We start from the raw sequence: 24,248 nt of genomic DNA on the forward strand, positions 1-24,248 counted from the left end.
CCCCCCCCCATCCTTCGCCCGGAAAAAGGCCTTTGTGCAACAGTTTGCAGGCCCGGCTGCGGACCGTTTCGAGAGGCCCGCGGAGCCCCAGGCCTCCATCCAGATCAGAGCCGCTTATCGGGGGCAAGGGCCGGCGAGGGAAGTGTGCGCACGTGAGAGCGCACGTGTTCGCGTTCGGCTTCCCCTTCCACGGGCCACGCGCAAACAGAGTAAGGGGCTAACGGTCGGAACACACAATCTGACCGTTAAAACGCCAGTGGCCAGACCCCTTCCAATTCTCCAGAGGCCTGCCGCAAAACCAACCGCCAGAGGAAGGATGTTTACACGATCTGAGACACAACAAACCCACTTAACCGCCTTCCAACGATGACGCGCCAATAATCCCTTGAAATATAAAATGTGTACATTTTAGCCAAAAAACACTACATAAAATTTTTAAATGTAGGCACTTCTTTAAGTGAAATGTCAGGAAAATCCGATTTCACATGAAATGGTCCACATCTCTGTTGGGCCTGGAAGTGGATTGGGAACGTCTGTGCAGATATTCCATTTAAAACAGATTGAAAACAGATTCTGTTTTACTCTCGGCTGCATGCTTTCACGGTGACGACCAGATGAGACCAAATGCATTCAATTAGACCTCCTTTCCCACTGACATGTCTATGATGCAGTCTCCCACTGTCACATGATTACATTTAATTTTAACAATGCAACAAACTAGTTGTCTCCGGTTTTTTAATTTACAACGGACAATTACATATGTTTTTCCATAAAGGAAGGATTTGGTAATGGAAGGAAAATGAGGGTGGGGCTAGGTGGGGCCAATGTTTGGAAAAGACAGCAGGCATTGCCTCGGAGAAAGTACTAGCAGACAAACTTCCTACTAGTTCTCACACGGCACCATCAAAGCAAGGCAGAAACAAAAGCTGCTATATACAGTACGTTAGAAAAATAAACATATTTTTGTTGATATAAATATAAATATAGATATAGATATTCTAGTTGACGAACGTGTTCCTGTTCTAGTCTGATGGACAGGAGACTGTACTTATGGAAATGTTGCCACTGAAATGAGACACTACTGAGGCATGTGTGAGGCCATCTCAGGGCCCCAGAGAATTCCTCTTCCCCGACTGAAGGTGTGCTCCAGTGGTCAGAGTTCAGAGTGCGGGTGACGTGCCGGGGGCCCGGTGTGGGCCTGTGCGGGTTTGTTGTGAAGCGTTCCATCTGGAGAGCCCCCCTCTTCACCTCCCTGCCCCTTCACCTCCTGCTCCTCCTGCACGTCCTGCTCCTCCTCCGCCTGCTTCCCTCTCTTCTTCAGCCGGGGGGCCTTCTGGGCTGCGTACCCTGGCGCCTCCTGGTCCATGATTGACAGGAAGTCATAAAAAGGCACCGGGGGACCCCACTTCTCGTCCGAAATCACACCTGGGACAAAGCAAACGAGATCACGTGACTCAGAGGCTGCCGAAGAAGACGTTGCTGAAGTAGAGGAGAGATGAGTAGAGAACCAATCTGGTAACCACAAGGTTGTTGGTTCCATCTCCCAGTTAAGCTCACTCATCTGTAGCCAGATCAGAGCACAAATAACCAGGGTGGAAATAAAAACACAGACAATCGAGAAATCATATTTCTCAGCGATGGACTGGAAAAAAGAAAACATTTCAAACTATGAGATATGGAAAATTAATGTGTTGTTGTTCTAGTAAAATGTTCTATTAATCTTGCACATTTGTAAAAAGAATATGCTTTTGTTATTGTTATTTTGTTATAACAAATCATTGATAACAATATACATGAAATTAGAACAGAAGCAACTTTATACAGAAAGAACACCTATTAATACGTTATTATTAATACCACTGAAATGATCTATGAGCCCACTGAACTATATTCCAAAAAGAACCTGCCTCAACTGTTTATCTTCTTTTTGGAATTTGGTTCAGTGTGCTCATAGATCATTTCTGTGGTATTAATAAGTACGTATTAATAGGTATTCTTTCTGTATAAAGTTGCTTCTGTTCTAAATTCATGTATATTAGTCAAGTTGAGGCAGGTTCAAGATCCCAGTATGTTGTCATTTCCCAATTTCTCAAGGGAAAATGTGGAAACCCTTTCCAGACAAGAACAGTTTAACGAAAATAAAAACTGGTACAGAATCAGCTGTTACAAAGTTCACTAATTCTACAAAACGGACATCAACAAAACTTCCTGTCTGGCTAAATCTGGAGAGGTTTAGGCTTTGGCAGCCAGCGAGCATTGTGGGAAAAGGGGAGAAAAAGGCAAGAGCGGACAGGATGAGGTGAAAGGGCGCTCATCAGTACTGAAATCAGAACAGAAGTCACCTGGTACACAATCGAGGCCTCACATCTGGACCCATAACCTCCACTCAAAAACAGAGAAGAAGAAAAAAGAAACAGAACTCTGTCCAAGTTGGACTGGGTGGATGGAAAGACGGAATACAACGCAGATGTAGTGGAAACCAACGCAGCTATAACGTTCTATACACTGCAGCTGAGGTCGGACTTGTTTTTGTTGTCGCCGATGAAAAAAAAGCACATCTCCAGCAACGGCACTGCGGACGCTTCAAAGGCGTTTCTAACGGACGCACCTTAACCGCACATCAATCTTCTCAAAACATCGCTTTGGGAGAGGAATGCGAATATAATTTAACACTGAACCAACTGCCGTAAAATGCGTGCAAAACAGCCCTGAAACAGCGTCATCCGATGCGCTTGATAGTACAGTACAAAACCCCAAGTGCAGGTACGAGCAGGAAAAAGCCGCCGTCCTGTTCAGATAGCAATCACGAGGCAGAGCCCAAACAAAAACGAAAGCGGGCTCCACCCAAACACATCATCACAAACTCCTGGAAAAACTCCAAAAAATGGGCTCAAACCTTGAAATTCACTTACACCTAAAAAAAACATTTCCTCCAGGCTGTGTTATTTTATGAGCAATCAAAAGGAAAAAAAAGCTCAGATTCATTAGAATAGGGTTCCCTGCTCTAGAATAGCCACCAAATTTGACTGTTTTTTTGGTTTTCACTTTAAATCAGCATCCAAGTCAGTCACAAGAAACCAAATGTCAACTGCTGTAATTCATCATTTAAGTACCAAAAACAGCAAGAAAAAAAACCCCTGGCTTAAACCTAGAGGAAAGTTTAGTCTTCGTATTTTCACATTTAATACTGGGTGCCAGATCAACCGAAATAAGCAGCACAACAAAACACGAATTATTCACTTTCAATACAGCTGGAACCAGCACTTCCTCAGCACTGGAAACATTTCTTAGGGCAATTACAGAAATCAGGTAATTCCACAATCAGTCTGAAGAAACACCATCTTTTTTTTCTTGCAGATAGCAGCACATTACTTTAACAGTGAATTGTGACACATGTGAACAGAACAAGGAATTCAGTCAGGCATGAAATTAAGATACGTTGCATTACGAAAGGAACAGCTGCTAAATGGAGACAAGCTGACTCAATGGTGGGAGAAAAGGCTGCTACCATAAATAAGGAACAGGCCAAAAATACAGGCTGAGGAAACACAATCTGAAGAAAAATAATTGCAACAGCATAGACGGGTCACAAGGAGCACACGTAACAAGAGTATTAAGACTGTGACATCCGTTTAAGCAATGTCAGAATTTATTGGACAGTAGCATTACTTTATGTCAATACTTTGGTGCTGCGTAAAATATCCTTTTATCCAGCAAGACAAAAGAGCACTTATGCAAGTCATGTTTAATACTACATTAAAATCAATCACAATACATCTGGCAATATTAGGCCAGACGGGGAGGAGGGGGGGGAGCCTCAAGGATGTAAATACAAACGTTAGGCTTGCACAAAATATTGACTTTAGTAACTCGTACGGAATATTTAATAAACTCACTTCGCAAAGTCCCTTCCTAGTGTTAGCCCATGAGTCCCTGTTACACATGTTCATATGAACACTTTCGTGCTGCACCAGGGAAAATGTGTGAAGGCCCAGTTCCTGAGAAGGCTGTTTTTAAATTAGAATTTTACGCACTGTGAGGCAGCTCAGTTCATCGCACCTTTAACTTCCTTTGACGCGCACGCAAGTATTCAGTTCAGTACATTCCGGCCGTGGCGGTTCAAATGATCGCGACCCCAGGCTGGCAACCGAAACAGGCACCGTGTTCTTTTGGTCATGCTTGGCTGGCCGGGTTGCCTTGGCATCTGAAAACGCACCGCGGGAATATTTATGCAGCAGCGGGAGGAGAGGCGAAGGCCACGCACGAGCGAAACGGGAGGATTGCGCTGACGCATGCCGCATGCCTACGTTCAGCCGCAGTCTAGTCACCTTTACCCAGTGTCAAGGCTCCAAAAACGATTTACTGTCATCGCTAAAATGTGGTTCCATTTACCCCCCTCCCCTCCCTCGACACACACAAAAACATCCTGTGCCTTCTTGCCACAGCCAAAACTTCACAGCGCCGTCAGCCAATCGATATACAGCACTTTAGGCAGTTCTAGCTTTGCTATCATTTTTCATTTTTGTGCGCCCTGGATATTGCTGGCTATCCAGTCGATAGCAGGTGCGATTACACAAAACACAGTCAATATTAGCCCGGTCGGCACGTAGGGTTTCTTAAATTAATGTTGCCCAATACTTGTCCGTGTCAAATCAGGACAATCCACAGTCAAAACCCGCCCCGGACTGTTTTATATGCCATGCTTCCACTCAAGCGTGCCACTCAAGTAATAACGACACGCATACCAGCTGCCACCAGGAGCTTTCCTGGCCCAGAGAACAAAAACGGCTTTACCACTTCAGGAAATGAGTTAATTTGCAGGCCAGATAAGAGATAAGACTGCAGACGAGCCCTGTGATCCAGAGGCCCTGTTCAGACCTCTACTATGCATCCAGATATACCCAGATTGTATCTAGACTCAGTCGAGACTGATGTCAGTTCACACCTGGCACCAGAAGTCTCCACACGCCTCTCGAGTGACCACTTGTGATTGGATCTCACTTCCCCGCTCACATGCGAATAAACGCGTACATCATTTCCGTTCGCAAATACCAAGCGCGTTGTTGTTTTTAACCAGCGGGAGATTAAAAACAACTGGTATATATACACATGTTTCTAACCGGTATATTTTATACAGTCTATGGCAGCAATGCACTACCTGTGCCTAGTCTGCCGGAAATTAAAAGAGGAGGAAGAAGAAGAAGTAGTTTGCAAACACCTTGGCGCGCGGGCAAAATCAAAACAAAAACACACTAGGTCCATTTCTTGGTGTGTTCCAGGCAAACCAAATCGCTCAAGATGTTTGACGCACTCGCGCCGAGAATGAAACACCACCCAGCCCCGCAGGTTTCGGCAGTTTTCTAGGGATTGTTATTCGACAGCCAAAGTGCCGCATCTCCAGGGTGACTTGCAAATCGGTACGGGCGTTTTTTTTTTTTTTTTTTGGCATTTCATACCACCGTTCACTCGCACTTAAATGAACCGAGATAGCATTGCTACATGTTCCTACGTGAAATACGCTTCAAGAGATAGGGAGAGGTGAAACCAACGCCCAGCCACGAAGAGGGGAGGAAAGCAGGAAAACAGACACGATCAAGACGAGACCGAAAACACTACGATTTCCACGGAATTCATTAGGGAAAAAGCTGCCTCCTTTCAAACACAATTAAGGGGTACTATTACACTGAAATCATAGGAAGCAGATGAAAGCAGAAAACTGATGAAGTTTTAATGGAGACAAATGCACATCCTCTTCAACGCAATAGCAGGGAAATAATGGGGTGCCTTGTGGGAATTCACAATCAGAAAGTGCATTGGAGCAAACCCAGAGAGGCACCAACGCAGTCCAATACTACATTTGTGCAGTGGTGACTTTTTAACAGCATTCATACGCGGAGGCAACAATCCTATCAGGCCAAATGCACAGAAGTGGACTGTGAATAGAACAGCCATGACTTCACAAGCATCGAGACAACACAGCCGGCCAGAACAGAGGCTGAAACTGATTGAACTCTGGCACAGAATCCAAAAATGCACAAAAGCTCAAAGAGAATACTATTTAACCACCGACAACCAGTGAGGGAGGTCTGTTATCAACAACATCTCCACCCACACGTGTTTGTCCGCACCGGGAACACACTTTAAAAACTGCAGACAACATGACTTCAAATATCTGACGAAACAAACTTAAATGGATTTGTATCCCAGGAAATGAACGCCAGAACAGGCATCAGTCAGAGGAAAAAAAAACAGGGATTTGTGCTCCCTCTAGATGCCAAAGCCTCTTACTACAGGACTGTCGACACCATGCCAAACCCAACCCCTGTCCCAGCCCCAAATAAAATCACGATGCAGTTCTGCAGTCCGGGGAGGAAGGATGCTGCATAATGAAAGACTCTTACAGAATGTCACAGAACATGCTTCAGCTGCATGCAGCCTTGGAACCCTGAAGCACAGCTCACAGTGGTTTGAACAGGCGATCAAATAAAACACAGTACACAGCAAGAACATTTCCAAAAAATGTCAAAACAAAATGTCACCCCACTTACTTGGGATGTTAAAAATGCCCTTTGCGAATTTACTTGATTATAAATCACCAGCCACAGCTTCAGGCTGTGTCATACGCCAGAACCTGATAACAGAGGCAAAAAGATGTGGATTTTTCCAGTTGGAACTGATTGTTAATCTATAGTGGGGACACATGAAGCAATTACAAGAAGAGAACCAAACAATTTAAAAAAACGCAGAACCTCACCTAAATTATCTGGGTTTTATCCAAGCAAGATTTTGCTTGACAATAGAAAAAGAGAAAATGTACCTATCTGGGAATGTGTCATTTTTTAAAGACATAGGATATGCTTCATCTAATTGTACACTAATTAACCGATTCCCAGCGGCTCCTAAATGCAGATATCTGTCACACACAGCTACACCTACGCAGCTATTCCCCAGGACGGAGGAGGCTGCTCTGCTCTGCCAGCCCAACTGTGGTGCAACAGCCTTTATAAGCCCCAACCCAGAATCACAGCCACAGCTGTGTGGTTTCCTCCACTTTTTTCTTTTAAAAAAAGAAAAGAAAAAAATCCTTAAATTCTTTGCACATCGGACAAAAATCAAACTTCCCACAGCATCAAACAGCCAGATCACACTGGGGAGTGCACTAGTCAAAAAGCACAAGAGCAACATCAGCAAAATGTCAGCTGCCTGCGGTCCAAAGCAACCAGGCACCACTCATCTGGCGCTCCACATTTCCCATGACAGGCAGCCGCTCTGATTCGGTCCGGACTTCCTGAGCCAGAGAGAAAAACAGTGCCTGTGAACTGGCAAATGAAAAAGAAGTTACACATTACAGCTGGAAATGAAGCACTGTTGTACAAGGAGGCTGAATCCAACTATAATTTACATGCCAACTATGCAGAAATGTCATTTCAAAAAACGAGGGGCTATATCTACATTTTTTTCTCAACATAATTTACATTATTTGGGCTTAGTGAGTGTAGCTGTGATGACAGTATTGTTAATTTAGTGTGTGTAGTTCTCATGGCAGCAGGGTTAATGTGTGTTAATTTGTGCAGGGCAGCTGTGAGAACAACACAAAACCGCAGTGCTATCCACTATTCAAACACCTGTTAATTTACTTTCGAAATCACGCAAGTAAAGTACTCTCACATGAGCTGTTCATTATGACTACACAAACCGTTTAGTCATAAGAATCACGGATCACACACAATAACCAAACAATAAAATGATTGCATTTTAGTGCACGTTCTGAATGCAGAGAAAATTTAACTGCACAAATATCTGAAAAGAGGGAAACATTGATGATGACCTGACTTTTACACCCCTGCACTTCCTAAGACAAAGATCTGCATTGCATTTATAACGCAAGTGCCTGCTTAAATCTGAAACAAAATGTTTTCATGTTTATGCCCAAAAGGTCAATGTGCACACGTTTTTGTTAAAAAACAAACAACTTGAATGATCCTGTACAGTAGTTACTCAATACTGAGCAAATTCATGTTTATGTTTATATAGGCTAATCACAAAAAGCAATGTGGTTAACACTGAAGCACAGTTGTGAAACCACTCCCTTTTTTCCCCACATACAAAGATTACCTCTATCCTGTAAAATGTTTACACTGCACGTGCATTTGGTTGATTTAAGCAGACTGAATTCAAGGAGTAAGCTATGAACAGTGGAGAAAATGATGCAGACAAACCAAAGACAGAAGGGGGAAAAAAAAAAAATTAGGTGAAGGCAAAAAAAAAAAAGAAAAAAAAAGATACCTAATACAGGATGAGAAATATTCAGGGTGGAGGCAGAAGTGGGCGGGGAAAGCTCTTTCAGGGGTGTTGATTGACAGTCGAGCCACAGCCCACGGCACTACCGTAGAAGGCAGCAGGAGAAAGTAAAGGATCACTGCTGACCTGCAGGCGGCTCCTGCTTGCTCTCCACTCTCCGCAGCCACTGTAGGACAGCCTCCGCCAGGACGGGCTGCTCGGGGGGGTAGTGGAACACCTCGCCCCCGGAGTCCAGCTCGGACAGCACCAGGGCGGGCAGCCGGGGCACGGACCCCAGGTAAGACTCCAGAACCGCTCTCCCCGCGGGAGTCCTGCCTCTGGAACAGACAGAGCACACCAGCAGGGGGAGCTCACTCTTTTGGGTGGGATTTTTTTTCTTTTTCTTTTTTTAAAATCAGAGCATAATCTTTGTAAGGAGAGAAGACATCTTGATCCCTTATCTTTTTAATCTTTTATGGGAACAGCAGCACCGTTTCAGGTTCTCACAGAGCGAAAAAGCTCTCTGGATGTTTTCAAAGTGTACTATTACGATTAACTCTCGCTCACGGCAAAGATGGACTTTTTTTGGTGTTGTAGTTTAAACTGCAACAAATCTACCCGCAGAGAGTTCTAATTCACTTAATTTGCCAGATCAAAGGCAAAGAAATAACTGAATATGACCTGACATTGTGCCAACTGAAAAAAACAAAACCGGGGTCGGAACTTGAAAGCTTTCCAAGACTCAGATTCATTCCCTTAGGAAGTAAGAATTTCACATTTGCCAACCAAGGCCTCCTTATTTTACAAGTTCTTAGACGGAAACTTTAAAATTTAATGTGCCTGTGCTTTATAATCAATAAGGAAAATCAGATTTTTGTTCTCTATACAGATCATTTCATATAATTTACTTTGTAGAAGCATCTAGCAGTTCCTTCATTGTTTTTTCCGGAATGATGAAAGATTTCAGGAGGTTATATATAGCTGTGTGACAGAAATTACCCATGAGCCCAGGGGTATTTCATGAAGCAGGGCTACCGAGTTAGCTGGACAACTGCGCAGACTGCGCAGCTTGGAACCCTCCCAAATCTGTGACATTGACTGAAGTTTAAACAAAAAGGCTGTTCTGCGTTGCACTCAGCGCAGTTATCCAGCTAACTTTCTCTGTAAAATACCCCCTGTGTGTCCCTTTAACCCCAAGTTCAACGGCCCACCCATAACTTCACTGATGGAAACCAAAAGTTTCGCTGGAGGCCTTAACACAGGGAAGTGTTCAGGTACTCACATGTGTATCCAGCAGGGCAGGTAGGAGTCCAGTTTCCCTGCAGCCAGCAGGCTGCGTATCTCTTCCCTCGCAACCTCGCTCAGTTTCCTCCCTTCCTCCTCCTCCTGCTCCTCATCCTCATCCCCCACAAAAAGTAGCAGCAGAGGCCTTTTGAGCTCTAGGTATGCGGGCAGGTTCTCTACAGTCAGCTCTGGCTGGAGGAAGTAGAAGAACACACTTTAAAGCATGCCATAAAGTGTGTAAATACACTCACTCAAAATCACACACAAAAGCAGCAGCAACCTTTCCATGTAAAGTCAGGGGTTCCACAGGCGTTGGCTCTAGGCATTTAAACTAATTGCAACAAAAATGTCTTCAATGGAGAAGTGTGGCATTGTTTTGAATAATATACTACTACACCATACACCAGTCAGTGAAAAGTGAAAAATGCTGGAATATTCCTTGTACTTTTACCAGACCAATATGACTACAGTACAGTTACTGGTTGAATATGGGTTTCTAGTTATAATTGGTGTATATATGCTTTGAAAACACATTAATAATTTTCCGAGCAAAAAAAGGTAAATAAACATTATAGTACTGCATCTTAGCTGGGTAGTTCTTACTGTTCATCTCTGTTTTGAGTTAAAGGCATCACAACAATACACAATATAAACTTTGAAGACATGCGCCCATCAACAAAAATATATTTTTATAAAATAGATGAATGTGACTATTAGCATCCAACTTAAGGGTAAGATCCAACACCTGGGACTCAATTGTATGGAGGAGTCACTGAGACCCTCAACTCTGCCAGGTGTAAAAATAACTGCCTGTCTAATGTAGCTTTCTTTCAACAGAAATTAAGCAGCAGATGATTACATGATGGCAGTGGAGAAAAGACAGCGAGCAGCTTTTTCATTTACCATACACTGCCACCTAGTGGTCAGAGCTACAATCGGCAGTTTGTCTGCGCTGCACCTCTGACATGAGGGTGCGCCGCAGTTCTGTGTGATTCACTTATGACTACACTCATCTGGGACTAGACACAGAGCCTGTGGACATTCCGAAAATTTTATGCATGTATGGTCAACCAAATTCATGATAGATGCGAGGAATGGTTGAGAAAAAGGTGACCTCTGGTAGGCCATTGTCAGAAAGCCAGAGACATCCATGACCCGTAAACCTCAGGAGATGGTTCCAGTTTAGAAAGCACGCACAATGTTTACAGGAAACGATTGCTCCACTTGGAATTGGTGGACCTACATCTGATGCCAATCAGATTGTCCGAAAGAAGCCCTTTTCTTAGCAAAGCAGGGGAAATATGATGAACAAGAAAAATAATCTAATTTATGATTCTGGTATTTTTGCGGACGGACGGTACATTTCCACAGTGCGGCTGTGCCGCCACCTATCGGAAATTCAGCAAGCGGGACAGCGGCACACACCCGCAACCAATCAACTGGTCATTAGAACTTGTTAACTGCGGCTTGTCCTGGAAGGTCGAAGTTCACTGGCACCACAAAGACTTGCGAAATATCTGTGCGGACAAAGTTAACCCAAACTGTTAGCGAACTGACAAGTGTTTTGACCCTGGATTCTGTTTATCAACTAAAGCCCAGCACAGGCTGTATGATTTTCAGCAATCTTGTGACACTATTTTGCTTTCCAGGCAAAACTTCCACACTGTGGCCAAATTCCTAGGGCGTAAAAGATTGTCATATCTTGGCTCATGCAGCTTGACAGTCGACACCTGCCGACACTTGCAATCATTGGCTCCAACAGAGTTCTGGCAGTGTCAAAAATCCTGAACCTTCATTGTGTAGCGTGGCTGGTGTTACAAGCTGATCATTTATATATTATTTTATATACATGTATGTATGTATGCATGCATGTATGTGTATATGCGTGTGTGTGTGTGTATTATTCATTGAATGCTCAAACTCGTAAAGATAGTATAACTTCCTGGTTCCCTAGTTTCCTAGATGCACACGAAAGCAGCCTAACTGAACATTGTGAAGTTCCTGGAAAGATTGCCTCAAGCTCTTTATGAAGGACAGACAGCCCATACTGTCCTCTCCTTTCCATCCACAAACTGGTCCACACCCTTCTTGTTCCCTTTTCGACCCAACGTCTGACGTGCCCATTGGCTGACAGTGCCTCGTAAGCCAATCACAGAGTGCGATGAGAGAAGGGATACAAACCTGGCCAGGTTGATATCAACATTTTAATTTGGTGTGACATGTAATAATCGTAGAATTCTGAATCCACTGTAGCGTGGGAAGGCCTGAGGTGTTGCGTGCAATTTTTGTTTTGTGGTTTGGGAACTGGCTCAGCTGGCCAAACTTATCTGAGCGCATTTGAGTAAAGGTAGTCTCCGGACTGGAGATTGCATTGTTTACTTTGTTATGCTTCCTGTTCATCTCCTGTTCCGCCTCAGTTACAACTTACCGTAATTACTAGCATTTGTTTGAGTTGGGTCTTGGGCATTGCGATGCCCCTCCCCTCTCCCGCTACAATATATAGCCCTGACATTGTTACTTTTGGATGCATTAAAATGAAATTACCATTTTCATCATAAAAATATACACACTCCTATCTAGATATCCATTTAGCCTGATTTTGATTTTGCGCATGCAAAATGGCACTCATTGCCAAGTTAAATGCAAGGCCTGTATTTATAAAGTAATGTTTACTATGGGGAGAATGTGAAGTTCAAGTGAGGCCAAAGTCACAAGGGAAAAACTTGGAATTGGCATGTGTAAACCAACAAGAGTAACCCAAAAGGAATGCTATTGATCAGAATTAATTAGCCGTAATGATCTTTCCAGGGGAAACCATGTGAGGAATCAGGAGGACTCACAAAGCTGTCCAGTACGCTCTTCTGAATGTGTGAGACCAGCTCTTCCACTGTGGACACGGAAAGGGGACGGGGCTCGATCTGGGCCCACGGACCCCTGGATACCAGCATGGCTGGGAGCTTCACAGAGTAATCTTCAGCCCTGAGAACAGACAGAGAGTAAACAGCTTACAGACTGAAAAACACATTCTACCATTGTTACAGCAAATCCCACACGTCCCATTCATTTTATTCTGGGGGGGGGGAGGGGAGAAAAAAAAAATTAACCGCATTCTCCTAAAAGAGAACCAGCTGGAACAGAAGAGAATTCTTCTGCAGGGTTCGATGCGGTGTCACCTGTGATGGCCTGCATCTGTCTTTCATAGACGAAAGGCAAAATGCAACTTTACTGCACGTCAACAGACTCACACATACAAGAGTGTGACACAAAGGACAGACAACAAAAATTACTCGAGCGAGGTACCATTTTTCCGCCTGTCGGTCGGTGAAGAGTCCCAGCATAGTCTCGCCTCTCAGAAGCTTGGCTGCTTCCTCAAACACGTCCCTCCCTGCGAAAGAGCACGGGCAAAATGGGCTCCCTCATCACCGCCTCCAATGACAAAGCACTCTAAGCTTGAATTCAAAACTGTACACTGGAACATAAACAACTGCACATTTCAGAGATCAAGTAAAATGTATTAACGCTGATCATTTAAAACAAAACATTTCTCTCAATGCGCTGCACAGCACACTCCAGGCTAAAACTCCCAACAAAAGCAAGCCTAGGGCGACAGTGGCAAGAAAAACTCGCTATGCGGCATATCGGAAGAGATCTTTTGGGCAGGGGAACCAGACCAAGATCAGGATTACATGGTGGTTGTGTCTGCGGGGGACTGAAACACAAATAAACAAGAGGGAGAATTTGACATGCCCGCCCTCCATTAATTACGGTTATTAAAACAGCCGGTTCCAGATATCCGACCTGGCCAGTGCACCCCTGGGGCTGACGGGCCGGCGTACCTGGGTCCTGCCCGGAGCTGAAGAGGCCGAGGACGGTGACGGGGGACAGGTGGGCGTGCTGCCGGTAAAACTCGCCCCCGAGGAAGGACCGCGCCTCGTCCTCAGAGGACAGCAGGGCGGGAGAAGAGAGGCGCGCCCTGCCGAAACAGAGTGCGTGTCAGGAGTCAGGACAAGGGGTCACCGGGGAGCAGATGTGAAGTAAGGACAAGGCCAACGACTGGTGAGCACAGAGCGCTCAGAACCCCGCGCGCTAGTCTCAGTCTTCCACCTGACTGTTAGTTACCCAGAACCAAGAAAGCACTAATCTCAGTCTTCCATCTGACTGTTAGTTACCCAGAACCAAGAAAGCACTAGTCTCAGGTCTTCCACCTGACTGTTAGTTACCCAGAACCAAGAAAGCACTAATCTCAGTCTTCCACCTGACTGTTAGTTACCCAGAACCAAGAAAGCACTAATCTCAGTCTTCCACCTGACTGTTAGTTACCCAGAACCAAGAACGCACAAATCTCAGTCTTCCACCTGACTGTTAGTTACCCAGAACCAAGGACGCACAAATCTCAGTCTTCCACCTGACTGTTAGTTACCCAGAACCAAGAACGCACAAATCTCAGTCTTCCACCTGACTGTTAGTTACCCAGAACCAAGAACGCACAAATCTCAGTCTTCCACCTGACTGTTAGTTACCCAGAACCAAGAAAGCACAAATCTCAGTCTTCCATCTGACTGTTACAGAAACCAAATCTAACTACTGTAAAGTGCCTTGTAAAAGTATCACCACGCTGCTTTCTTTGCCTTGTGAATCGCTAAAATGACTAAAACAATTTTTTTAAAAGGGGAAACTGGATGGTAATGGCGCAGTGAATCCGCATCGGAAACCCCTGTTCACAAAAAGTTCTGCTTGTGTTGACTGCTATAAGCAATCAAGTTAAATGGTGGGGAAAAAATGCAAACCAGAAAAAATTTTAAATGCTGTAACCAAATGAAAGGCTTCAGTAGAAGGAGAAGAAAGATAACATTTTTTGCAGTAATGGCCGACAAAGAAGAGATTGTAGTTATCGTTTTCCAGTGAACCACCGATTGCACCACCAGACCCTCAATTCAAAGCTTTGCATAGTTGTCAGCCATTTATGGTTCAAATTACAGCTACGTTACTGGCAACAAAACACAACACTAAGTGTGGTATTACAGCTGAAATAAATATTTATACATATCACAAGTCATTTCATGCACGCATGCAACCAGTCAGGCAAAACAAACAGTCCTGTAACCATACACCATCAACAGCACACAACGCCCAAAGACAAAGCAGGCTACAGCTACAGCTAAATAAATGTCTGCACTTAATTTCAATTTATTAAAAAAGATTTTGACAAAGGAATGCGAGAAACTCAATGGGAAGCATGAGGAAAGAATTAAGAATTGAGTTAGAGACTGCCCCGTGTTCACCCTTTAAGGCGAAATAAGAAATGGCAGGCGTGGGGCCTCCAGTGGCGTAGCCGATAGAGCGCTTTCCACATGCTCGTTGCGAGCCGCGACGTCGGCGGTTCGAGTCCGACCGCCGACCTTTGTCGCACATCTCTCCCTCTCTTGCCTCCTAGTTCTTCCTGTCGTCTCGCTACACTATCCTGTCTATTAAAGCTGAAAAAAGCACAAAAAATGGCAGGCGTGCGGTGGGAGGGGTCCTCAACTCACAGCATGATGAACCTGCTCAGGCCTTCAGCTCCCAGCATGCCCCTGTAGGGCTGAGGGGGGTCGCCGGGGCGATACAGCCTCACCGTGGGAAAGGCAGAGATCTGCCCGTCGCTGCACACATCTGTCCACTCCCCACAGTCCACAGAAGCCAAGTGAACATCTGGAACATCTGCAGACACAGAGGAGACATCTCCATGGGTTACGAACAGGAAGCAGGCGTCTCCCCGCGTTACGGACACAAATTTGTTCACATTACATGACATCCATTTAGCAGACACCTCTCATCCAGTGATTTACATTATACCCAAACAGAAGTTAATTTATTTATTAATAAGAGCAACGGTGACAGACCTGAAGACTTGTCATGTTTTGACCTGAAAAAGTCAAAGCATGACGACATCCCAATTACCGGACAGTAAATTAGCATTGGTTGTGAACCTGTGTGACACGAGTGGCATCTTCAACATCAATAATCACAGGTTTGAAGAAAACCTTACTGGGAGCCAAAATAAGTAAATTAGGAAATGGTTTGAATCATTCAAAGCCGAGTCGCCAAGTACCAGATAAAATTACATATAGTCCATATTAAAAAAAACATTTGAATGTAATAATTTGAGTTTTGAAGTCAGAATGTGAACATAAACTCCAGATACAGACCCTGTTGCAACACACCGGATGTTTAAATCAGCTTTCCAATAAGATAAATATAACAAATTTTGTCAGGAAACTACAAACAAACTACATCCGAAACAAAACTCCAGATACAGACTCTGTTGCAACACACCGGATGTTTAAATCAGCTTTCCAATAAGATAAATATAACAAATTTTGTCAGGAAACTACAAACAAACTACATCCGAAACAAAACAATCCGCATCTCACATGGGTTCCATTACATTACGAGGACAAACTGATCTTTGTTCCTGGAAAAGTCAAATTTCAGTATAATTATGCAGCATTGAAGATGGAACTGTGGGAAGAGATACTTTCACACAGACTGCTTTTAATTATTATACAGCAGTAGTAAGGGGTGTAAATTGATACACAATAGCAAGGATAGTAATCAAAATACGGTATGTAAGACTACAATTTTCCCCTAAAAATCGAACTTTTCCAAATGAATCCACAACTGCCTTTTCTGTACCACAGCAGATAACCACGGTAATAGCTATAGCTAATATGCATAGGCCATAGGATATTGCTAAAGCTAACACACAGGTTGCCAGCTATGACTAAAGCTATTACACAGACTGCTGTTTATGGTTAAAGCTAACACACAGGCTGTTCCCATGTCTTTACCCAAGAAGTCTCATTGCGACATTTTTTTGTTGTTGTTATTAGTTTGGAAAAAAAAAAGCATTCCTCCTTTCCTAGAAAAGAAAAATAAAACTGATTCCTATACACGAAGAACCAAAAAAAACAAAAATCAGGTAATATTAAACCTACTTTTAAAGTAAGCTTTTTAGTTTTTTCTTGGTTTTTTTTTTTGAAATCCTGAAAACAAGTTATTCTACTGCACGCAAAAGGAGGATCTGGGAGAATATATTAATGGCATAATTAACACGGTACTTACATTTAAACCAATCAGTGATGGAACTGTTTAGTGGGTTGCCAATTGGTAGCTTCAAGAATGCCCAAGATGATCATTTATGGAATTTACAAGATCTGTGGAGACCCTAAAATAGTGTGCTACACACTTGAATCAATTGCTGTCAAAATAGGCAAACAATTATCTTAAACAGTGCTTTTTCCTCATTTTGTATACACTAGGTTGAGTGTATGGCAGTCAATTTATTATAATAGCCTATGAAATTAAATTTTAATATTGTCAAAAGGATTTTTATAATTCAAAAACAGCATCACGTTCGATACCTCTAAAACATGTCTGACTGACAGCCTTACCTTCCAGTTTTTCTGCAACCTCCATGTATGACTGCATGAAAGCCATGGACACCGCATCCCCTTGAGGACAAACACAAAATTCTGATCAATTTACAAATCCTTCCACAGTATTTTGTCTAGGGCAAATAAGTGTACATGGAATCTATTATTATTATAATTTGAAAAATCTGCTTGGTTTTAGGTTTAGCCTTCTAACAAAACAACAACAAACAAAAAAAAACTAAAATATGCGGAACGGTAATAAGAGTTTCAACTTCAATATTATTATATTACGGGACAAAAATTTCAAAGGGTTAAGCGAGCCGTCGGCAAACTCACATCTGACAAAGAACAGCACCACCGTGTGGCCAGATCCTGTCACTGCACCACTGAACGTGTCGGCGGTCAGCTCTGTGATCAGGTCGGGATCTGGTTCCCAATGCCTCTCACGAAACACAGACTCTGCCACCTCGTCATCCAGAACATCTGAGAACACAGGGAATCAATTCATATTTATGATTCTTTAAAGAATGTGCTAAACCTCAGTTCAATGTCATATGCAGCTAGTTCATTACAGGATGAATGATTTGATAAGGGAACACACAACAGCTGTATCTGAGGACCAAGGGGCAGGTGACCAGCTCTTAAAATGGACCTGGACACAGTAGGCCTTATTTAGAGGTGTTCGTTTTTGCTACCCTGACATCGAAGAGTGCACATTCTCAAAAACTGGAAAAATGATTCCTCAGCTATTGGTCATTATTCATTTTTACCGAGGACTGTCCAATCCTCTTCCTCCTCTTCCTCATCTTCCTCTTCATCTTGAACAGATTGTTCTCGGAAAAGGTTGACCACTTCCTCAGTGTTTTTCAAGGTGACGTATTTGACTGGAGAGTCCTTGTTAAAATCGACAAAGAGATGAATGTTCATGTCCCAGTTCAAAATGAAAGTTTGGTTATGTTTTGAGAAAGCAATTTGTGTAATCACATCACCCACCTCTCCAGGTAATCTGTAAGCTGCGTTGTATTCTTTTGAAGTTTTTACATCTGGGCTGTCCCTGCCCCAAAGAATAATAAGGAACAATAAATCACAACTTCAATTACAATGTTTCCTTTGTTCTAATGTGAAGGCACATTTAATAAAGTAAAATAAAATAAGACATCTGCAAATAACTTTGTTTTGCAAGCCATTGTGTGGTAAGGAACACTGCAAGGTTGACATGACCTAGTAAGGTAGGTATTAAATAACAGGCGAAACTGTCCTGTATATGGTTAAAAAGTGATAAGGGATAGGAGACTTGACATATTACAGTATGGGGGAAAGGGACTGTAATGGATGTTCATTTGCAACTTCTAGGAAATTCTCAGTATATGAAAATGTGAGGTTCTCAGCAAGAAGGGAGTTCAACTTTACTTGTGGCTCAAACCACATCATGTGCACACCATGATTATGTGCCACATGGACCCATTTCCACACCATGACCTTAATGGTGACTGATGTTAACATTTGGTAGTCAGCATACATATGGTAGTCATACATATAAAGCAAAACAAAAAATCCAGCACAAGATTGACTGGTGTTAAGGATTACCTACGGCTAGTATAACAGCAGCAGCAGCAGCATCTGCAGCACAGCCATGCTCACAACACCACAGCGCCCCCTGGTGGTACTGACCTGTGGATGAGAACCAGGCCGGCCTCGCCGCGAAGCCTCCAGGCTAGGGCCTCCGCGGCACTGCGATCCACGGCCAGAGTGTCGGCCTGGGTGAAGAGGAACAGCAGGGGTGTGCGGAGATGGCGGTGGACAGTCTCCACCCCAGAGGGGTCTGTCCGTGCCTCTGTCTGTCAGGGGGGAATAACACAGGTTCGTGCAGGGGTCCTATAAGGGTAGAAGAACCATGCGATTCCTCTACACCAGGAGAGTACGGTAAATGTTTTGTTTCATCCTACGGTTTTTGGTCTGGCAGTACCCATACTATGCTTCATTGCTAAAGCCTTGACTATGCCTTCTGTGATTAATTGCCTGCTAATTTCAGTAACTTGTCCTTTCATTTAGCTTTTAGTACAAGTGGCTTGACAAAGAGGCTATCACAGCCTCTAGCTTGTAGAGGATGAAAGTATCATGTGAAAAAACAAGGGGACACAAACAGGTGGCCTAGTTATTAGCCACCAAATTGCTATAGGCTCACTAAAACATTTTTTATACTATGAACCTTTTGCCATGCTCCTTACAAAATAAAAACTGGAAGCTTGAGTATTGAGTGAGTATTGTCATCCCCAGACCAGTGCAAGCAGTGCCTAATCACGTGTTGGTTATAGTGCCTGACTGCATAGATACAGAGGGCACCTCACCACTAATGGAGCCTCCATCAACTGTAGGAAGGTGTAGATGTTGAGGGTGGAGAGGGGCCTCTTCAGCGCTGTGTGGTGACAGGGGTCTGAACGCTCCACCCCTTTGCAGTGCAGAAACCACAGGCCAGACTGGAGGGAGGAGGGGTCATCCACACTGCATTGGGAGGGGGCGGGGTTCACAAAAACACACTCACAGCACCCTATAATCACATACAATACCAGTGCATCAACACCAGTGCTACCCAACCCTGGATATCATTGAGATCTACTGTCCTGTAAGTTTTGATTTCAACCCCCGATTTCAATTTGGCACGCCCGATTCAACCAATAAGCAGCTCAAGGATCTCTCTAGCTGTTGAATGAGGCGTGGTTTATTAGGGGCGCAGTGAAAACCTACAGGAAGGTAAATTTCCAGGAACAGGGCTGGGGCAACCCTGATTTACAGGAAAAGGGGATCGAGGGGTTTCCAAGAAACATGCTCAGTTACTTCCGCTCACGGCCTTAGTTTCCAGCAAGGCAGCCGTATCAGAGCAAAAAGAGAAGCGACTCACCCCATGTGCTTCAGTACAGACCCTCCCGTCGTCAGCACAAACTGATACTTGGCGCCGTACACGAACGTGGCTTCCATCACCGCCCTGTGCTCTGGGAGGACACAGAACAGACGAGGATTCACGTCAACAGCAGCGAGACTACGAGACCACGCTCACTGCATGCTCGCGACGTTAAGGTGGAGGTTGTCATCCGTGATTTTAGTGGTGGAGGCGCATGCCTGTGTGTAGACCCGTTTAACAGAGCCCGGAGTAAGATGGGGAAGGAAATCATGCTATCAGTACGAATATGCAAGAAAGCAAATCGGCAATCATAATAATGACGATGAAGAAAAATATATAATGAATGTCAACGCTGAGGAAGCTACAAGATGCTGAGAAAGACGGGACATGCTGAAGCTCCTCCGATGAAGTCTTGGGTGAGGAAAACACACCTGGCAACCCGAGAATCTGAACATAAGCCAGCACCACATCTGCCAGGCCCTTTGCTATCCTCTCGATGTTCAGCAGCTCCGCTGGCGTCTGCACATACTTCACCTCATTGAAAAGCACTGCGCTGTGGTGGGAGAGAGCCATGTTCAGACTACAGCCAAACACCAATAGACTGACACAGCCCAACAGGCCGACAAACTGACAGACTGACACAGCCTGACACAGCCAGACGGACCAACACAGCCCAACAGCCCGACAGACTGAAAGACTTAACACAGCCCAACAGACCATCACAGCCCAAGACCGATAGATCGACACAGCCTGATTATAATAATACAGAGAAAACTCTCATAGCAGATACAAATAACGTGTGTAGTGCGTTGATGCCCTAAATTCAGCTCATGTTTTTTTGTGATAGAACTAGGTAGGCATGATTCTGGAGGACGATACAGCTTTTTATTTCATTTCACCCGAGCCTTAAATCCTGGACCTTTTCAGCAATCATAATATTCAGTCCAGGACACAGTAGGCGGATGCAATCCAAACTCATATGCTTCTGAATTTTTTTTTTTTTTTTTAAACCTTATCATATACTGTAATTGCAATCCACAAACTAAACAGGAAACAGCACAATGCCCCAGATTCAAATCTCAGAGGAGCATAGCTGTTGTATATTATGAGCAAGATGCTTAACATAACTGTTCTGTAGTGCCCCCCTTTTTTAACACAAGCCCAAAAATGACACACCCAAAATAAAATACTACTCTAGAACCATTTTGACTACAGAAACAATCCTTTTCTGAAAGGTAACCCTAGGAAGTTTCAAGAGTCAGAACTACTTTAAATATTACTGAAACAAAGTAACGATCTCAAACAGTGGTAATGTTTTTCTCACCTAAAAGTTTGGATACAGACAGGAGTGGATACAGATGCTTGTGGCTGTGCCTGGTGGGTTTAGCAACACAATGGAGCGAGCCACAGCAACAACGCTGGACAAACCCTGCTTCAAATTTGATAACAATACCGCCAAAAATGAGTATTCTAAACTGGTTGGCTGTGCACTGGGAAGAATTTATGCAGTTCCATGTCGAGTCGTTGCTTGTGCACAGCAGGTCCCATTGGCTATACCAAGGGACTGCTTGGTCAGTACTGGTCAGAGAACCTTGTAGGAGGGCTCATCTTCTTCAAGAGAGTATATACAAACCAGAGACAGTAACATTTCATATATACACAGTACTGTCGGCATGTATGCAACAGTAAAATGGACAAAGGTAATTCCTCCAGAGAATTGCCAAGTAAGTGATAGATATTCTATCGATATTACTCTGAGTTAGCACATTTTTGGGATTGAAACTACAAAGGTTTTTGTTTGCTGGACCCTTGTCATGATAAGGATAAGACAAGGGTCCAGTGATTTGGGTCATCTGTGGATTTCTAAAACGCGTAGAAGGTAATTTAATATGTCAAATTAAAAGTAAACTGATTTTAAGTTATTGAACAGTACATGATATGGCGCAGCCAACAGGACTGTGCTTCTTCAGGGACAGGTTTGTTGGCTATTCGGGTATACAAATGATTACAAGGACAAAAAAACAAGAAGGAAAGAAGGTTTACACTGGTTACTCACAACAGAACATGAGCCACAATGGCATCAACATCAAACACAGTGTCCATGTCAAAGTCCTTCAGGACTCTGGGCCCTCTGTGAAGAAAAGCAAAAAGGTACCATCAACTCTTTGAAACTGTACAGGAGAATTAAACACCAATGCATTTCAGCTACGTCTTCTTCAGAATGGAAAATGAAATTAACATGTTTTGACATAATGTAAATGAACCTATTTTCATTTATAATAAGAGGAAAACTCATGAAGGAAAGTAGCACAAAAATAAAAAAATAAAAAAACAAATCAAGTTTAACATGAACTAAGAACGTTGGCATACATACCGGAATAAATACACTTTTTTGATCACCTTTTCACCAGTGCAATACTTTGGTACTCTTTCTTCGCTGCAATTCACCTGCAAAACATTTTAGCCACGAGAACTGAAAATATATTGCTTGCAAGCGCTATTTCCATCTCATGCCATTCCAGGTTATCTATTCTACACAATCACCAAGTACAAAAGCATTTACACAATTCAGATGTAAAACCAAAACTATTTTTGTTACCTTAGCTACTAAAATACCATAATCTTCCAGTGCATCCGCAGACTTCTTCAGATGCTCAAGAAAGAGTCCAATTGTGGGAGTAACTGAAAAAAATGGAAGGCAATCATGCTTCTTATGAGTTTTTATTTTCTACTATAATAACAGAAATTAATAACAAAAGGAATGTGTGATCTGTATGAAGTACGTATGTTATACATAAGGAATAAGCCTTATATTCATGTTCATTCCAAATACACAGGCCAGAGGTTGTCCAGGGTCCAGACCTAAGATTACCTAAAAATAGGAAGGAAATGAGCTAGCTAAAATAGGCAGTTGAACTTCATGAACATTTTCTAGCTTACTAATTAGTTAATTACATTTCCTAATCCATTAAAGATTTGAGCTTGCTGGTTAGGCTACTGGAAAAAGTCATGTTCATATTGATGCTCCTTTTATTAAATTCAAAATTACCAAATGCAGTAAAGTTGATCGCACTAAAGGTAACATAATATATATGTCAGGTTGGCAAGTCATTTCTCTGATGTAAAAGTCAAGACATGTGTTTTTATACTAGGCTTCCCGCAAAAGTGGGTGGTAGATCCTTTCCATTTAAAAAGTTAATGTTCTGTGATCTTATGTTGCCATTAACCTTACGCAACATCATTTAGTTAACAGTTCTTACACGAACTGAGGTTTTGCGAAAATGTGTTGACTATACATAATTCAATATACTACACCAGTGGACCTTACATCTAGTGAATAGTGCAAGAGAGTTATCTGAAAGGTTGCTCCTTCGGCTATCAGAATCATATTGTACAATACACCCAGTTAAAGCTTGGGTTACTTACAATGTGTTCATTTTAGCGCTTGCACCGATTTTAACAGTCCAGGTTGGACTCTTCCTCGTTTGCTTAGCGTCAATGCTATGTGTCGACACTATTGCCACTTAGCACTACACAGGGAAAATTGCTAAAGTGTCAACATGACTAGTTTAATCCAACGACAATGTTGACTATACATGCATACACTCTTCTGTTTTGTATTGCGAATTGCTTACCTTCATTTGCAAAGTAAACGAATGAAGTCTTCCCAGACTGCAGAGTCTGAAGGAAGGTAGCTGCTGAATGCTCTACCAGTTTCGATGCGTCTTCTGTCATGCATGGCTTCTCTTGTATACATAGCAGGAAAACAATGAAACAAGCCCACGCCATACTAAACCACTGTAATGACAAAATGTAAAAACACGATTGGTTTTCCCACGTGCACTACTGATGTTGGTTGATAAGATATTCAACTAAATATCAAACATATATATTATCTAGCTAGCATATCTACTCTGATGAAGCTCGTTAACTAGCCCAAATTAGTTTAGCAAGCTGGCACTCACCTACAAAGAGTGACTACCTCGTCCAAATGCAAAACACGAAATTCATTATTTCAGAGAAACATATCATTTATGGGTTCCTGACTCGTAAATATAAATGTAAACACACTGGAAAACTCAGTGCCTATGTTCTACTGGAGAGCAAAGGCTCCAGTTTAAATGTTAACTTCCGGTAAAACGAAAGTCCCGGACGTCTAAATAAACCAATAAAATCTTAATTTTTGTAAGACGTTTCACGTGGTGAAAAAAACCAATTGCAGACGTAGGGAGGCTGAACATTTGAAGCTGATATCATCGACAACCAATTGAATTGTATAAAAGGGGAGGCCTGGTGCCTGTCCGACCAATGAATAACCCTTTGAACTAAGTAGGCGGGGATTTGGAGTTATGTGTTTATTATGAGGAAAAGGG

General features: G+C 43.1%; 1 protein-coding gene across 2 annotated transcripts; it reads right to left on the bottom strand.

Annotated features, from left to right (window-relative positions):
* On the bottom strand, window positions 1-24,020 carry txndc16 (thioredoxin domain containing 16). Of its 2 annotated transcripts, none has more exons than XM_064321191.1 (20): window positions 23,841-24,019; window positions 23,511-23,673; window positions 22,475-22,557; window positions 22,250-22,323; window positions 21,932-22,006; window positions 20,307-20,428; window positions 19,876-19,966; window positions 19,325-19,478; window positions 18,648-18,814; window positions 17,970-18,030; window positions 17,747-17,870; window positions 17,313-17,459; window positions 16,995-17,054; window positions 15,093-15,261; window positions 13,401-13,537; window positions 12,865-12,949; window positions 12,405-12,543; window positions 9,563-9,756; window positions 8,428-8,618; window positions 1-1,425 (listed from the first exon to the last, which is right to left on the bottom strand). In XM_064321191.1, the coding sequence occupies exons 2-20, from the start codon at window positions 23,662-23,664 to the stop codon at window positions 1,154-1,156; spliced, it is 2,499 nt and encodes an 832-aa protein (XP_064177261.1). In that variant the 5' UTR covers window positions 23,665-23,673; window positions 23,841-24,019; the 3' UTR covers window positions 1-1,153. The 2 variants fall into 2 exon arrangements, with proteins under 2 accessions (XP_064177261.1, XP_064177273.1); XM_064321203.1 differs by lacking the exon at window positions 1-1,425 and adding an exon at window positions 5,046-7,319 and having other exon boundaries at window positions 23,841-24,020.
* Between the last annotated feature and the right edge of the window lie 228 nt (window positions 24,021-24,248).

The sequence above is a fragment of the Anguilla rostrata genome, chromosome 1, assembly GCF_018555375.3.
Source record: "Anguilla rostrata isolate EN2019 chromosome 1, ASM1855537v3, whole genome shotgun sequence".
NCBI lineage: Eukaryota > Metazoa > Chordata > Actinopteri > Anguilliformes > Anguillidae > Anguilla > Anguilla rostrata.

Coding starts and splice junctions, on each gene's coding strand:
- txndc16 (XM_064321191.1), bottom strand. CDS start 23,664: ATGGCGTGGGCTTGTTTCATTGTTTTCCTGCTATGTATACAAGAGAAG. Junction 19,967..20,306: donor TCAGATTCTCGGGTTGCCAG/GTGTGTTTTCCT, acceptor GTGTCCTCCCAG/AGCACAGGGCGGTGATGGAA. Junction 17,460..17,746: donor AGAGGATTGGACAGTCCTCG/GTAAAAATGAAT, acceptor CTGTGTTCTCAG/ATGTTCTGGATGACGAGGTG.